This window comes from Girardinichthys multiradiatus, chromosome 2, assembly GCF_021462225.1.
Source record: "Girardinichthys multiradiatus isolate DD_20200921_A chromosome 2, DD_fGirMul_XY1, whole genome shotgun sequence".
Lineage (NCBI taxonomy): Eukaryota > Metazoa > Chordata > Actinopteri > Cyprinodontiformes > Goodeidae > Girardinichthys > Girardinichthys multiradiatus.
In genome coordinates this window covers 28098672-28115609 of record NC_061795.1, presented here as the reverse complement: position 1 = coordinate 28115609, position 16938 = coordinate 28098672, and the positions used below count along the sequence as shown (strand labels likewise).

Genomic DNA, 16938 nt, shown 5'->3' with positions numbered 1-16938 from the left:
ACACGTGGTGTCGCTATTGGCTTCATTTAATGTGAATAAATCTGATTCTTCAACAGAATTAATGTGAGGATAGATTAAAAAAAAAAAACAAGCTTCTGCCACATAAATGTGAAAATGTGTGTGTAAGCTCACTTTGAATATCATTTAAAATATAGTCCCAATTTTGAAAGAATTCATGCTTTCTATATACGATCCATGTTCATAACATTTTTTAATCAAACAAAATTACTAGAGGGGATCAATAAGAAAAAAAACCTAGAAAATAATTCGATACAAAAATACTACAACAATATGGTGCTGCTATAAAAAGTGATCAAAATGCTTCAGACAACGTCTGAGCTGCTACTGCCCCTTTAAGAGCCATCTGTAGAGGGTGGGACATGTCCTTCTTCTTGAATTACTATTGGCTAGTGAGCTGCTGGGGTGACGTCAAGCCAATAAGAGAGCTGCACACAGGCTCCTTTAAGGCCAGGGCAATTCCGGTTCCTCCTGTGTAGTTTTGAGCCTCAGTTTTAATACAGACTAGCAAACTAGCCACACAAAGCAAGGGCCATTTTGTGACTCAAGAGTATTTGTAAATTGTGCTCGTCATATTGTATATTTACTACACAAATTCATAAAATGTTCTGGTATTGCCTCAGTTGCTCAGACTGCTCACTGTGGTGATCTAGAAATGTGGAAAAATATTGAGCTGTAATCACAGGACACCATTTTACTCTCATCTTAAAAACACTAAAATGGCTGCCTGAAGATCACGTATAAGACTACAGGGGTGATGTAACTTGCTGCACTGTATAGTGAAATGCTGAGAGTAATTAGCTGCATTTGGATTACAAATGTGTTGCGTCTTCATCTAAAACCAAGTATACTGAATCCAACTGGGTTGTTTAATCTCAGAAAGGGTCTGTTAGCCTTATGACAAAAATAGTAAGTTGGGAGACAACATCTGTGTAAAAGGAAAAAAAAATATCTCTTAAATGGATGATAAAGTTTGACCAACATTACTGCATTGTCCTGACACAGTGCAACGATATATGACAAGAGCTTTATTCATCCAAGTACGTCTTTACTTCTTTCAAGACTTTGTGACAATCTAGACAGAAAGACTTTTGCAAAGAAAAGAAACAATGTCACCATACAAGGTTTATAGGCTGATATGATGGTACAATTTACTAGAAAACAAAACATTGTGTAGCTACAGAGCTCCAAAACATTTGCAGAAGAAATGCTTTAAACTGAAACTAACCTCAAAATATATTATACAGAATATCACAGGAAAAGCTGCAGACAATCTTGTATGCAAAGGCATTTCTATTTTAAAATATAATCCTTGTTGAATATTTGACACGTCATCTAAGCACAATAACTGTAAATGATCACAGCATAAAAGGGAAAAATGGCATTACAAAAAAACTCAATTTATACTGAGGGTAAAAATCACATCTGACTGGACACAAATGTAAGGCTGAGGTTTAATGTCAAATATTGTCAACACTGACAGAAACAGAGTAGAGGAAATAAGTTGTACAACTTTCTTATCCACAAGAATGAAGATGAATACTGTTCAGTAAAGCATCTTATCAGTACAACAATAATGTACATATTCAAACTTGAACCTCTGAAGCTATTAAATTAGTTAAAAATGTAGAGTTAAAAAGAAAGCACACTGATACAAACGTAAGTAGAGCCTTGTAAAAATAAATAACCAGTACTGGCATCCGAACTACTGGATATAAATCTCTGTTTATATGCAAAACAGAAAAGGAAGGTTGGTGAAATAAATGTAATCTAAATATTTATAAAGTGGTGCATTGCAGTGCCGACTTTTAAGACAAGGTCATATTACACATAAATTACATAAATTCATTTACAACAAGGTACAGGACAAATCCAACATCTACATCTTAAGGGCAATGATGTCTGATCACAGGCCTAAAAACCTTAGTACTGAGAGTAAAAAATGGCAGGAAAATCAGGGTGTGGCTATTAAACAAAAGCAAGGTCATTCATGACACTGGGGTACTTCTTTAAAATCAACATTGCAAATGCAACACAGGTGATCAACCATGCTTGAAAAGGTAAACAAACCACATTCGGGGGAAAAATACAGAGCAAAGTGTAATGGATCATACCTTGAAGCGTTGCTCTGAGTCGATCCTTCGTCCTCTTGTTTTTTATTTTTATTCTTCATCATGGTAGTGTCCTGAAAGCTCGATGAGGTGATGATTTGTCCTGGTATTTACTGTCAAAAAGTTGAAGGAAGCATGAACTACCATTCAAGTCCTTTTCTCAGGTGGCTGATAAAACCCAGACGGTGCGACACGATTGGGAAAAATAATAAATCGATGGATTTGAAAATTATAACTTACATTGCGAATTTCAGTTAAAGCTAACAATAATGGTAGGTGATGTTACAAGTCAAATCTGAAGCGCATATCCTTCAAAATAGTTCACAGATCCAGCCGCATGCCGTGAATTTTAACTGCGTCATCGCATGAAGCAATAAAAAAAAGAATATTTACAGATGAGAAAATCGGTAAATTATTTCTTTCAAAATGTAAACAAATCAAATCAACGTGAGGAAATGTGCTAACCAACAAGACATCAATTCGTTTCTCTTTTTTTCGCCTTGTCGCAGTTTAAATATTTATCCGACTTGGATAAAAAATAAACGGTAAAAATGATTACTTTATAAATAACAAAAACGAGTCTGTTTCGAAAAGCTTTCAGGCCTTTAAAGTCTGCAGTGCCTGCCAGAGCGACAGAGGCAAAGAGCAGCAGCACACTAAAAATGGAGGCGCGCCATGGCTGCCGGAGCCCAGTATGGGAAAACAACGACAAGCACACGGCCAACACAGACGGCTTCTCCAGCTCTCAAAAAACAGCACAAAAAAGCCACGAAACGGACAAAATCTCACTAAAAAGCGACCGCGTGAACATAGACTACAGTTTTACACGGAAAAAAGCAGCATCGATCGAAGACGAGCAAGAGAATCGGTCCGACAAAACCTAGGGCAGCCTTCCCAAGGCTCAGCCGCCATCTAGAGCTCCTTCCCTGCTCTGAAAGCTTTGCCTTTGATTGACGTTATTTCCATTTACCCCACACTCAGGTGATGTCCAAGTCCCACCCCTTTTAATGTTTAAATTTTACTTTATATAAACTAGCATATCATTTATACCCTACTAAACAAGTCCAAAAATGAAACATTTTTTCACAATTACCAAACGGTTATCATAGTTAGACTGTAAAAACGATATATTTTGCAGCAATTACATCACTTCCTGCTCAAGCAGGAAGAAGGACAAGTAGTAGCCATTTTTATAATGTCTTTCAGGCTGTGCCTTGGAAACCATTTGAGTTCAGAACAAAGCGTTTTGATTGATTATACCCGTTTTTTAATTAATGGGTAACCTTTGAAAATAAACTGCATCATTCAAAGTTATTCATTCATTAAACACCATAGCTTTGGAAAGACAGACGATAAACCCACCATTATTAAACACAAAAGAAAAGCGAGCCACCTTAAAGCCACCTTACTAAAACAACACCTCAATCTGCTTCCGAGTGTAAACTTCTCATTTTCCAGGTGTTCAGCTAATGAAACAAGGCCAGTGATGTATGTACATACAAGGACACACTTTATTTAAAACAACATTTGAAATTTAAATGTACAAAGGCTGATTTTCTCAGCCAGTATCGACGATCCAATGTTCATGTTGTGGTATTAAAAGAAATATATAAAAAATAAAATCCATTGGCAAAGTCCAGTTAGAAATAGGGTTTCATCTTGTCAATATTTGGCTAACTGCCAAATCACTTGCCATCTTCGCGTTAAACAACGCTGTCTCCACTGCAGCAATATCCAGTTGATTGGGGTCTTGATAGGATAAAACAAACAAAAGGAGAATTGTAAGCCCACATTGTACCGGAAATGAGATGTGATTTACTGACTAGCAGTGAGAAAACGCATGATTAAACTACACTAAAACAGATTACACACTTGGCTAGCTTTCGATCGAGTTAGCAAGAACTGTACGAAAGCACAAGTCATTTGAAATGTAAGTGTTTTGCAATAAAATGTAAACCTATAAAGTAAGATTTTATCTGGAAAATCTAATGTCATAAACTGTAATTAACAGTCAGTATGACAATGTGCTGAATAACAAAATTTGGTTTTGTAGAGTTTGTAGTTCAACGTATTCAGATTCCTTCTTGAATAAATGTTAGCAGATGTTTTAATTTCCAGTATAATATAAAATGTTGTAAAAACTAACAAAATAGTTAAGAAAGACTTGCACTTGGGGCTTCTTAGCATTAATTTAAACAATAATGCAACAAGATGGTGTCTCACGGTTAATTTTGCTACATTGCGTGGGCCATGAGAAGTTCTGCGCACTTCCTCTGAAGTAATTAGAAAAAAGCTTGACCTAAAACTTAACAAGCTTTGGTAGAAGCAAAATAACAAAAACGTTTTTAACTGGCCACCAGGGGGGGGCAAAGGCATATATGTAAAGTCCAAAAAAAGAAAAAGAAAAATTTATTTGGCAAAAAAAAAGTTGGTTGAACAACAGTTGTAACCAGACTACAATTAGACCAAACATAAAAAAAAAAAAAAAAAAACAGCAGATTAGCAAACAACGCACATTATAAACAAAACAAAATCTACTGTTTTAATAGATAGCTTTCGAAGACGCAAATTCCGACCCAACATCAGATTAGCATGCTCACATCTTGATAAAGCTCTTATTCTGACTGTGGTAACCTAATGTATGTATGCTTCAACATAAGGAAGAATATGATGTTGCTTTTAAAGCAAAGACATGTTAAAAAACTTAAATGTGTGTACTCAGGGTTTGTCCGTGAGGTAAATAACTTCTGGACAATAAAACAAAATAATAACGGCACCTTGTGGAAAAATTTAGGTTTTCCTTACAAGTGCCAGCAGGAGGCAACACAATCAACACCCAAGATAAAAAAAAAAAGCATTCATTAACTATCATCAAAAGTTAAGTCAGTTACAATAGTTGCATTAAGCATGTGCTACTAATGAAGCACAACTGCTCATACTGTAGGTACTTCTTTGGCGAGCTTTTAGGACTAAAACTCAATGTGAGCAAAAAAAATATTATATAATGGGGCGGGATTTCCTCAATCTCGTTATCAGGATAAAAAAGTATTTAAACCTTTTTTCGCATTACTTGTAAAAAAGTAAATACATTTTCTTAACATTTCAATGGCAGAAACTTACAGAGTTGTCTTCTTACTCTTCAGAATAGGAACATCTTTTCACAAGTCTCCTGTGTATCTGCTGTAGAACAGAAAAATAATTAATGAGGTCTACAACATTTCTTGTTTTAACTTTACATTATAAAAACTCAACAAAAAGGACAAAGCCTGTGGTAAATATGCAGATAATGAATTTATTTCAAACCTATTTTAAACCACAGTCTTTACCTGCCTTTAGCTAACAGTTTTTAGAAATAAGCTAACGCAGAAACAACTGTGAGGTGTGCTGTTGGACTGCCATGTAATACATGAACGTAGAAGATCCATTGGATCCATTGTTTAACTTGAAAATGCAACTAGTTGCCAACTGGTTCTATCCGTTATTTATACTCTGCATTGCAAGGTCTACAAAAGTTTTGTGAGCAATTAAAAGTAACTGTTGCATTTTGGGGCCGAGAGGCATAAACATTTTACATCTGATTAAATTACTGCTAACACTACAAAAAAAAAAAAAAAAAAGAAGAAGAAAAGAAATGCTTAATCTTAAAGTTGTTTTTACCTTAAGCTTTGAGCAATCAATGCAAAAAGGATTCAATAACACAAAATGGCTTTGTGTTTCTCACTCTATGTAAATCTCTAGTTTTCCAGATATAACTCCAAGGCATAATCACTATGCCATTTTTGTGTCCAAATGGTGGATGAAGCCAGTATGTTTTACAAGAGCCTTTATTTTGTGCCGTTATAGCAAAAGTCCAAGGCACACCAAAGGTTTTTGTCATCCTTTATTGTCCCACAGTGGGAAAATTCAGGTGTACCAGCAGCAAAGTCAAAGTCAATTGGAACAAGCAGATATACACAAAAGTAAAAAAAATAAATAAATCAAAACTAAAACAAAAAAAGAACAGACTGTACAGTAAATTTACAACATAAGAAAACAATACTGTACAGTTATTAAAAATAGCATGGATTAAAAGAAAATGTTCAACAGAGCAGAGGGATTAAAAAAAATTTATATGTGAACTATGGACTAGGTAGGGCTACACTACACTGTATATTGCAAATTTATCATCATTTCAGTAGTATTGTATGTATTATGCAAATCGTGAAGAGCTCCAAGAAGTTAATGTTAGCTAAATATTTCTGTACTATGGACTAAAGCTTTTCTAATCATTTAATGTATTTGCTGACAGTAATAGTTTTAGAACGTATAGAAGTGGTAAGGTGGTAGTCATAAAGAAACTACAACCAAGTTGTTTAATTGCAAAAAGTCAACCAGAAGCAACTTTTTCAATAGATCCTTGTTTTGGGAGAATATAAATATTTTTTTCCCATTAGCTGGGTAGACAACTCATTGCTAGGTGTCTATGAATGTTTTCTATTAGAAAGACATTAAAACTAGTTATTTATTTATAACAAGTCATCAATAGAGATATTGACACACATGATCACATATTGCATGTTGTCATAAGATAGGATTGGGCTAATTTCACTGCAGTGAAAAGTATCGGTTTTTTGTGTTAGACCTTGTTTTGATGTTTGACATTGTGCCCGTTTACTGGGCACAACAACATATCGTTGTACGCAAATACTTGGAGCAAGCTAGTAAATGTTATTAAAGCACTCTGAAACTTGAGAACTAAAACGTTGAGTATGTTTATGAAGCGGTATTGTTAATCACACATGGGCTTTTACAAGGAGGGTCTCATTTTCTTTGGGAAATTACAACCACTGCTCTTGAAGACAAATTGAATTCACCAATATTCCACTAGGGAATAAAAGTAGTAGTAATTTGTTAATTGAATTGATTACAAACTATAAGTAGTAGGAAAACTTCTCTTTTGTAAACATAGGTAACAACTTCTTTGGAACCTAGTATTCATATCCCAATGGCCATTTGATGAAACACAGGTTTGACATGTTTAATATCTTCACTTTCCAACAACACAGGTCGATCTGTTTATAAACACAGAATGCAATTATGACAGATAATATTTGGAAGGTATATTAGTTTTAGGCCCAAAACGTAATGTTTACTAAATTGCAATTAACAAATATGAGTATTTTCCAAAACCATTTGTACTATGATGATTACTGTGTACATAACAGGTGAAGTGAAGAGAACAATACCCGGAGGCAAGTATCAGTGTGTTATTATCAGGTTGCTAAAACACTACACACAAGTGTTGTCATGTATGAAATGACATTTGTTTCATTTTAGAACAGGAAGTATGATTGGAAAATGGTCAACCTCAACTCAGTTTGTGCTACATGATAAATATGGCCGTGTTTTGATGCAAAGAACAAAATGGCGACCGCAAGTTGTTGGGACTTTGAAGTCACCACTAGGGGGTGGTCACACTCTTCCTACCCCTGAGTAATGTGTGAGATGACCGAAACAGATTTAGGTATTGTAGGTATTCCCTCATTGCTATGCATTTGAGTTCGTAAAGGCGGTAGCCACAGAACGGAGGTGGTGAGTAGGTGCAACAGGGCGTTGGGAGTTATAGTGCTCCGATCCAATCAAGGAAGCTACAGTACCTGCGTTGATTCAGTCACAATGACTGTTTGTAGTCAAAAGAGGGGTTGGTTTGATTAGTATGATTATCGTGATGAACAACTACAGGTAGCTTAAAAAGGGGCATGTATTTGCAGCCACTATTGAATAATAGTGAAATGAGCAAATGTGTTTGACAAGAGTACTAATGTCACTGAGAAGGTTTAGCTAAGAGGACTTGCTAAGTGAATGCATATTATGTCATGGTGTAAAAGCAACACTGTTAGATAAAGATGGATAGGCCAAAGTAAACATCAGCAGCGTAGTGGGGGTCCAATTATAGAGTGAAATTGTGTGGAAAGGGATTTCATGCTACACAACGGCTGATGTATGTTAAGGTGAGAGTCTTAGTAAAAAATAAAAAGTATCATGTATAGTAAAGCCTCTCAGTGTGTTGTGAAATGGAATTGTGTTAAATGTAAATAAATGTTACACTAGTTTATTTGTTACCTAAAATACGAGTTAAAAATTTAAGCTTGATTATAATTAATATAGGTATGTAACAAGCTAGCCATTTGGAAGACATTATCGACCATTTGAAATGTGAAAGTTGTTCCATCAGATCAGATGTAATATTTGATATGGAATCGGGTACTGGGGTTGACCCGCCATTGTTATGCTTTGGAGCCGCCAAGGAAGGTAGTCACATATGCCCCTTTTTCGTGGGCTCTACTTTGTCAGGCTCCACTCCACTCAGCCTGTTCCCTTTACTGGCTTTTCCAACCAGGTACAGGCTTTCTTGGTACCTACTCAGTAGTAGGTCCCATCGGGGCTGGTCAAGGCTGAAATGTGATGTGAACAGACTGCTGTTCACTGATTGGCCATGAGCGTGGTCAGTCGTATGTCAGTGGCATGAGAAAGTGTTCACCAAGGTAATGGAGAGAACGACAAGGCACGGTTTTTACAGCACACCGCAGTGACGGAAAAAGCTTGAAAAACCCGACTACAAAAATATCCGGGACCACAATACCCGAGGAGGGTTAAACCGAAAGCCGTTTAGGTGGTTCGAAATTACCTTTGAAGGATATAGTGTATGGCACAGTGAGTGTTTATTTTACTTTGCATGTTTGTACTTATGAAACTTATCTCATGTATGGAAGGCTCACACCGAACCATAAAACGGTATGGGTTATTAGCAGCACAGCGCACGACGCTGACGACTGGAGGTGGGGCTTCAAGACATAACTCCAGCCGTCATTGAGTCAATTTGAACACAACAGTTTTTGCGCGAAGTAGAGCAAGACTGAGCGAAGTTGAGCTGAGCCTTGAGGTGTTGAAACCGTGAATGGAAAATTGGCAATAGCGGTGTTTGCCAGTAGTTGTGAAGTGGGGGGCATCGCTATATTATAATCAAGGGTACCTCTGTCATTTGCTGGATCTGTATGCTAGTTGCAAATCGTCACAAGACATGCCTCATGGTGTTCTACGAGTTACCAAGAGAGTTGTAAATGTTGGTTCTAGTTTGCGAATTGTGTTTTATATCGTGGAACTGTATGATGGGACTATTTATATGATGTTGCAGTTTTTTCTGTCAAAAGCAGGCAAAACTTATGATTTGTAATACAAATACCAATGTGATAACATAGTTGTATTCAAGGAAACCTAGTGTCGAGCTAGCCAGTACATGAGCCTATCACCATTAGGTACTTTGTCATTACATACATAACTTTTAAGTACTCGTTTAATACATTTTACATTTCGTTCTGAACCAAAGTAAAGTCAGGAGATGGTATTTAACATATAACACAAATAACATTTATTTGATCGTCTAACGACATTTTTCAATCTGTGTTAAAAATAATACTTACAGATTTCCATTGCAGAATGAATACTTCAAGTTTTTCAATTCATGGCGGCTAACCTTTAAAACAGAAACATAACGATTCAGAAAAGAGACAACAGCACACCCTATTGGTTACACGTATATATAGCAGTAAAGACAAAGAAACCGCTGACTACAAAGTACAGACTGAACTACTAAAAATAAAACATACCATTCTGAATCCTCGAAACAATCTTTTTTGATGCCCTCTGCGAAACATCAAAGGGAATCACTGCAAAAAAACAAAGCATAATTACGATTAGTCTTACAATCCAAATTTGCAAAGTCCTAACTACTGTTTCCAATAAAACCAGTAAATAATGAGGTGTTTTTCACAGTGCCAACCTAAAATAAAATTTAACTGGGAAATGGTTCATTAAATAGTGAGTCAGTATTTGCATATTTAGTCAATCAAAATGTTTGATTTTTGAGTGCCTTGGTGGTTCAAAATACAAGTAAATCTCTCTGAAACCGTGTCATCCATTTCAGAACAGCCTACAGTCGACATTTTGTCTATGTGCCGGGTGGTACTAATCCTTTAAATTTAAAAGTATTGCCTGATTCAAACAGTTAATTTAAGACTTGATATCATCTATTGCAGTGTTTGTCTTTAAAAGCAAATGTCTCAACATCCCTCCACATGAGAGAGAAATTAAGATAACTGTATTTCTTTATTTTTTATGTATCAATTAGATTTTCTTCAAATTATCATAAGTTTAGTTAGAATTTGAAGTTAGAAATCATTTCTATACAGGTATTAAAGTAATGTACCTATAGGAGAAAAGTTTATGTAAATATACATATTATTTCTATATTCAGTACCTCAAAGGGTTAAAAGCCAACACCCTATTTTGTATTTCGACATATATCTGAGCTTTTATAACATAAAGAACCTTTACTTGACAATCAAGTCAAATACAGTAATGTGTGGGGTCCAAAACTGAGGAATTATAGTCAAAAGTAATTTTTTAACATTTTCACAACTTTTCACAATCTGTTACTATTTCTAAAACTGACAAAATATTATAAAAACCCTTTTATTAAAAAATCTGCTACAAACTGTATCTGCACCCTCTGTAAAATGATTACACTGAAAAATGACTTTATTTATATTTGTTTGGTCATTTTTAACCCGATGAAAAAGCTCAAAAACGGAATAAACTGAAAATAAACAAAAATGTGCTTAAGGCTGATATGTTGGTGTCAACTGATCTCAATCCAACGTTAAAAAACGAAAGATGAAGGTAATTGTGCCATTTTTTATCGAGTAAAACCAGAGAAGGGCATTTTGCCCTCTCAAGGACAAAGCAAATTTTAAATGCGTAGGTTAAAATAACTCCAAATACTTCAAGAATAAATATACTTGTCCACACATGAACCGAGTTAGCTCAAAACACAGATAGCAAACATGCAAATTGTGTAAACTAAAACATAATTGTAAGCTTTTTATACTAGGTAAAGGGTTTTCTCCATTCTTCGCAGACAACACATCATGGCCATTTTTACAACACTGCGCCTAACTGTCGTTCTTTCCACCATATTGCCATGCGCGCCTGATTCATATTTTTCGGCTAATAAAAGGAGGATTTCTGGCATTTTCTTACCCATTTCATCGCCCGTGGCTACCCCCCGTCGTCTGCCGTAATCACTGTCGCATTAAGGGACAATTTGTGTCGTTTTAGTCGGTCTTTTAGCCGCGCCGTCGCCTTCATCTTGACCATCCTTCGCGCCTCGTTCCTCTGCTGTGTCTGCCCTCCTCTCCGCCTCTCCCTGCGATCATATCCTTCAACGGCTCTGCCCACTTTCCCTCCAACGTAAGCCAAACTCCACTTCCTCTACAGCCTCATCCAGCTAGCTGGGGCAACCCAAGTAACCAGAGAAAGACCAAAAAAACTACTGTTAAAAGACCATAGACACGTTTCAGCTTTTTAAAAAAAACACCAGTCCAAACAAAATAGGAAGCTATAACGACAAAATGGTGTTCTTTTGTCAAATAATCTTTTCACAAGGCCCCAGTACGCAGAAATTAGGCTTTATTTATCTTAGTTTATCTTTTAAGTAATTTGATTTTCTCATTAAAGCCAATAAAGAAAATAAACAATTAAAAACAAGTGAATAAAAAACACTGCATTAAAATTTATTGGTCACAAACTGAGAGCCAGAAATTTTAATTTGGTTTGATTTTCTTTTCGAATGTAGCTTTGTAAACAATAAATTACCTGCAAAATTGGACCATTTTCAGACACCTACTAGCAAAGTAAATACTTCACCCCGTGACATCACCACCCATATATGGCTGGGTATGTTTATAGGGATCCTGATCACATGCCATGAAAAAGACAATACTTATAATTTTTGATTAAGTTTGTTTTATGTGTCCTTGTTCATCCATATTTGTTTGGTGGCAAAAAAATATGTGGGACAACATATTTGAGCAATTTTCCTTTCTCTTTGCCAGTGATTTGTTTTTACTATTTTATACAATAAAATAAAATCAATGTAAATTTGAATTCCAAGTCATCCATTTTATAACACAAAAATGACAAACTACTAGTTAATGGTCAGCTCTTCAAAACAGGTAGAGGAGCAAAGGTGATTTTTTTTCCACAAGGATAGCTTTATTAGAGTGTTGATATTGTCAAAAGAATATAAGTCTAAATGTTGTACTAATTGTGTTTTTAAAACATGACCAATGCAATAATTTGGCAAATTAATTAAAATCTGTATTCAGTAAACCTATTAACTCAATCATATTCAGTGCATTTACACAAGATTGCCAACTCTCACTCTTCTGGACTGAGACTCAAGGTTTTCCTCATTTCAATGATATGTATCAACAGAAGGTTGCTTACTTATTTTGATTTGCCTACAGGTAATAATCTCTCATGTTTCATATAAGTCAGTGCCCCAAAAAGGGATAATAACTAAAATAAACGTTAGAAGAATTTAATTCAGGTTTTCAGATAATAATGTCCAATTGAATTATTATCTTTCATCATCATAATTCATGAAAATAGATTAAAACTCACAAACCCACTGTTTACGTTTAAACCCAATTACGTTTAAAAGAATGACATGGAAGTAGGAAGAGATGAAATTGTGATGGGTTTATATGAAATTTAGTAAGAATTGGGAAAGGAGGGGGTAACTCAGAGCCCATTTGCACCTGCTGAATGTGGTTTTGTACAGTCTCAATGTGCAAAGTTTAATTTAATAGAAATTAAAAGATGACACCCCCTTCCACCTGAACATGAAATTGTGTTTAAAAGTGAAAGGTGAGATGGCATCTACATAAATTTGAATACTAAATGTCTACATTTGGTTGAAAGCTGGTTGGGGTTGATCAGCTGGGCTGACCAAGCCTGTTGTTTGAGCTGAACTAGGGGCAAACAACAACAAATTTTCAATGTATTTGTTTGGCTAAATAAAAGAAAAAAAAGTGTTGGACTGGCCGTCCTTTAATAGCCATACAATGACTGTCCTTTGAGGTCCAGGATTTGGACAGTCCAGATTACTCCATGCAGATGGTTGTTGTCTTTGGTAGTGAGCTTCAGTTCAACACAGTGATTTACTTAGTCAGGAATCTCTAAATGATGCAGGAGTGAAATGTTTTGGGTTGTTTGAGAAGTTGCATGTTCAGAACAATATTCCTTACTCTCTTTTAAAAACTGTTGGTCCTTCTTATTTCAGCTCTCTGGTTGTTAAGCTGCTGTGCCTACATTTTCTCTTGGCCATAAACATCTCCTTGGTGTTATCGGTGTTAAAGGGAGAATAGTTGTTGTCACCAGGTTTCTCACTTATCTATGCTTCTGATCAGTGACTCATTCAAATTCTAAGTAATTATTACAGGATAATGTTTTCCATATGTGTGGCAGCACAGACATCGGTTAACAGTGTTCAGAATACACCTTTTACTATGAGGTGCCCCAGGAAGTTTTTCAAATGAAGATATCCACCTTAACATTGATATTTGTCTCTTCATGTAACCCATGTAATATGCACCATATTCAACTGTTTTTATGGCAAACGAAGTGTATTTTCTACTCGTTTCTTTAAAAGAAATCAGGCATCAACCCTGATTTACTTTGGCACTTAGCCATCATTTGCTTTGGGATTTTATTATTATTTTCCATGCCACTATTCCGGTTTGTGGTTATAGTTTATTGCTCAGTCTCATGACAGCATAAACTGTCCAAGCTGAAATTTTAACAAGCCTGAATCAGGTGTTCCCTGGCCTCATTTTATAGTCTCTATTTGTATAGTTTTGCCCCCATGCAGACTTCGAAACCAGTGTAGTACCAGCAAAGGATCACTTCCTGGAAGCTGACTGAGATGTTTACATGTGCAACACATGACCTGGATAATCTTGAAATACCACTGTAACCAGAGTGGACGTAAGCTTGTCGATGCCAATCACGCGGAAGAGGATACAGCATCAGCATTTTATGTAGAGAAATTTTTAATGCTGTTGTCTCAAATGCTAGGTTCATATTTGCAGGTATATAATCTGTGAAAGTAGAATTAGAGTTGTGTTCATTTAAGGAAAAACAAAACTCCCCTAAAATAAACTCTGTCTTGTGTCATGACAGACTTCATCAGTCTTAGCCTTCAGCAAGAAAGTCTCTGCAGTCCTATGGAAAAGAAAAAGAATGACGCCAAACTTTGGCTGATCAGTCAGTGCAGCCTTTGTTCAGCCGTCTATGAAGGCCCCTGGAATGTACTCCTCCCCCATCGCTGGCCAATGAGAGCATCGTGCAACAGAGCGCATGCTCCTCTTGGTGGAAGATTTCTTTAAAAAGATCCTAAGCCTAGCAACAGCAGAGCCCTGGTAAAAACCAGTCCAAACCCTGACACCACTAGTAATATGAGCACAGTACATATTAACCGAGGGCCTGGATGTGTAAAGTGACTTTAGGTCTCATCAACTTGTCTGCAAGAGCATTGAAATCTAAAATTATTATTTTACAGATTTAAGCTTGAAATAGGTAATAGCATAACAATGTTCCCTCTTAGGAACACATCTTTGATTTTAATCCAGGGTTGTTATGGGTTCTGTGGGGCATTTTGTTGCATTTTTGTGTTGCTGGATGTATCTGGATGAACACATTTTTCTCTGGTGCAGATGATACAGCTTTTATAGTCATGTAGGAGTAGTTTTTCAGAGAAGTATAGACTTAAACTGATATTTTCCACAAAAGTGTCAAAACTTTAGTACTCACATGACTTAGCAGCACATGCTACCACTTACAAGGAAACCATTTTTTTTTTCCTGAAAAGGATGATGGAAATGCAACCATTTTATTTCAGCTGATGCTCTGAGCTGTGCTGTAAAAGGGTGAGCCTTGCCTACTGCAAACACTAAAGACTACAGGCAGGTTTGCATTGTTGGGCCTTTAGCTAGGTTGTCTTACCCTGCACATTTGTTGCCCTTTCAAAAGAATAAGTGACCTGTGTCTGACTCGTACCTTGCATGTGTAATGTCTTCTATAAAGCATCACAAACATCTTCAGATAAAACAAGTTTTAAAATCATATATCAAAACTGTGTGATTGAAAACAAGAGTATCAAGTGTCAAAATGAACAAAATGAAAACTTCTGTGTTGTTTAATGTAATGAGTAAAGTTTAACTGAAGCTTTCTAACAAGACTAAATAAAAACAATGCGACAGGATCAATACTGTTACAACCCGAGTTCAGGCCAACTCATCTGAACATGGCAAGACACCGTCAGCTACAAATTATGATCAGGCATAACATTGTGACCACCTGCCTATTAGTGTGTTGGTCCCCCTCTTCCTGCCAAAACAGCCCTGACACTTTGAGGTTTGGACTTTTCTATACCCCTGAATCTGTGCTGTGGGTCCTGGCACCAAGATCAATGCAGATGATCCCTATAAGGTTCTGTAAGCTGTGAGGTAGAGCCTACATGGATCAGACTCTATTAGATTGTGATCTGGGAACTTTGGAGGTGCAGTGAACAACTCAAATTTGTGGTTGTGCCCCTTGAACAACTGTTGAACTATTTTTTGGTTTAAGGGGCCAGGCCACACACTAATGAAAGGAGCACTGCAGTTTTAGAAATGCTCAGTCAAATCCCTCAAATCCCCACACTTGCCTGTCATTGCAGCTTTGAGGGCACAGTTCTCACTTGCTGCCTTACATAACCCACCCACTGACAGGTCGGGGGATGAAGAGATAATCATCATTTACTTCAAATGTAGGTGGTCATGATGTTATGCCGAATCAGCGTACATAACGTTCTTGGACAAAATCGAACCATGCTACACGTATTGACTATTACCTCAACTGCAACATTGGCTAATACTTTACTTTGACTCAAATGGAAATCACTCAAACATAAGTGCAGTGATAGAAACTTGGATAACTCACAGAATTAAAGAGGACAGTGAATCAGAAGAAGAGCTGGCAGACAGTCTTCTATTTACCTCGGAAGTCAGAACTCGGATCTGTAAACAAGCCTATCCATTCTCGCATCCCAGATTTGAAAAGAAGTGGGCTTTGCTAATTAAAATGCTTAGTGACCAGGCTAACTAATTCTAGCATTACAGGTGAATATTAATGTATATCTTTGCATTTGTCACTTGCAAACATTGTAGCCACATGTAAAATAGTGTGTTTGTAGGAGATTAAATCCTCTGAATTGGAAATAAATATTTTTTCCCGAGGCTTTAACTAAGTTTTAAATGTAAGGCAACCATATTTGGTTTTAAGGTTGTGGTCTAGAAAAAATTTCAACTTCCTTTTGATGCAATGTTAAACTGCAACAGTCAACCAATGAACCAAGCAATGCTGATTGATAAGAATGTGTTTGAAAATCTTTATATTTATTGAGTCTGTTGTGGATGGATTTGTGCACATGTAGAGGTGTTGTTCTAAAATCTAAAAAAAATATATTAAATTTTTCAGAAAACTACAACTTTAGTTATTTATTTATTTTATTATTAAAGATTTGGAAGGTCAACATCAACATACTGAATTCTCAGGAAAATGCTTATTATCTTTGTACTGCCATCTGGTGGCTTTGGCTAGAAAACAATTATTTATGTCATAAATGTTTTGACTTTTAAACTCAGTAATGATGAGCTTCTGTACATAAAAGTAATCCGTTGAAGCACATTACATAAATCTGAAAATGACATAGTTATTTGCCTCAAAGCAAAAGATCTTATCCAGCAAGCAGATGCATTATAGGTTAAAGTTAACAGAAATGTTGTTGAAAAGTGAGAGAAGCAAAGAGAAATTTTATTTTGGACACTGTTTAAACAATGGACTCAGGTCATCTATTTATTAAAAGGTTGTCACCGTTATGAACTGG

The 16938-nt window shown here is 36.1% G+C and overlaps 1 protein-coding gene across 3 annotated transcripts in view; it reads right to left on the bottom strand.

The window, feature by feature from the left end:
* Positions 1-11492, bottom strand: part of chd2 (chromodomain helicase DNA binding protein 2) — a 36504-nt gene extending 25012 nt beyond the window's left edge. For 2 of the 3 annotated variants that reach the window (XM_047389724.1, XM_047389741.1), the window contains exons 1-5: positions 11208-11488; positions 9776-9835; positions 9590-9642; positions 5250-5309; positions 2133-3878 (exon numbers count right to left, since the gene is read on the bottom strand). In XM_047389724.1, the coding sequence (XP_047245680.1) occupies positions 2133-2194 (62 nt within the window). In that variant the 5' untranslated portion in view covers positions 2195-3878; positions 5250-5309; positions 9590-9642; positions 9776-9835; positions 11208-11488. Of the gene's footprint in view, positions 1-2132; positions 3879-5249; positions 5310-9589; positions 9643-9775; positions 9836-11207 lie in introns of all 3 variants that reach the window. The other variant, XM_047389732.1, reaches the window with a different exon arrangement.
* Positions 11493-16938: the final 5446 nt, after the last annotated feature.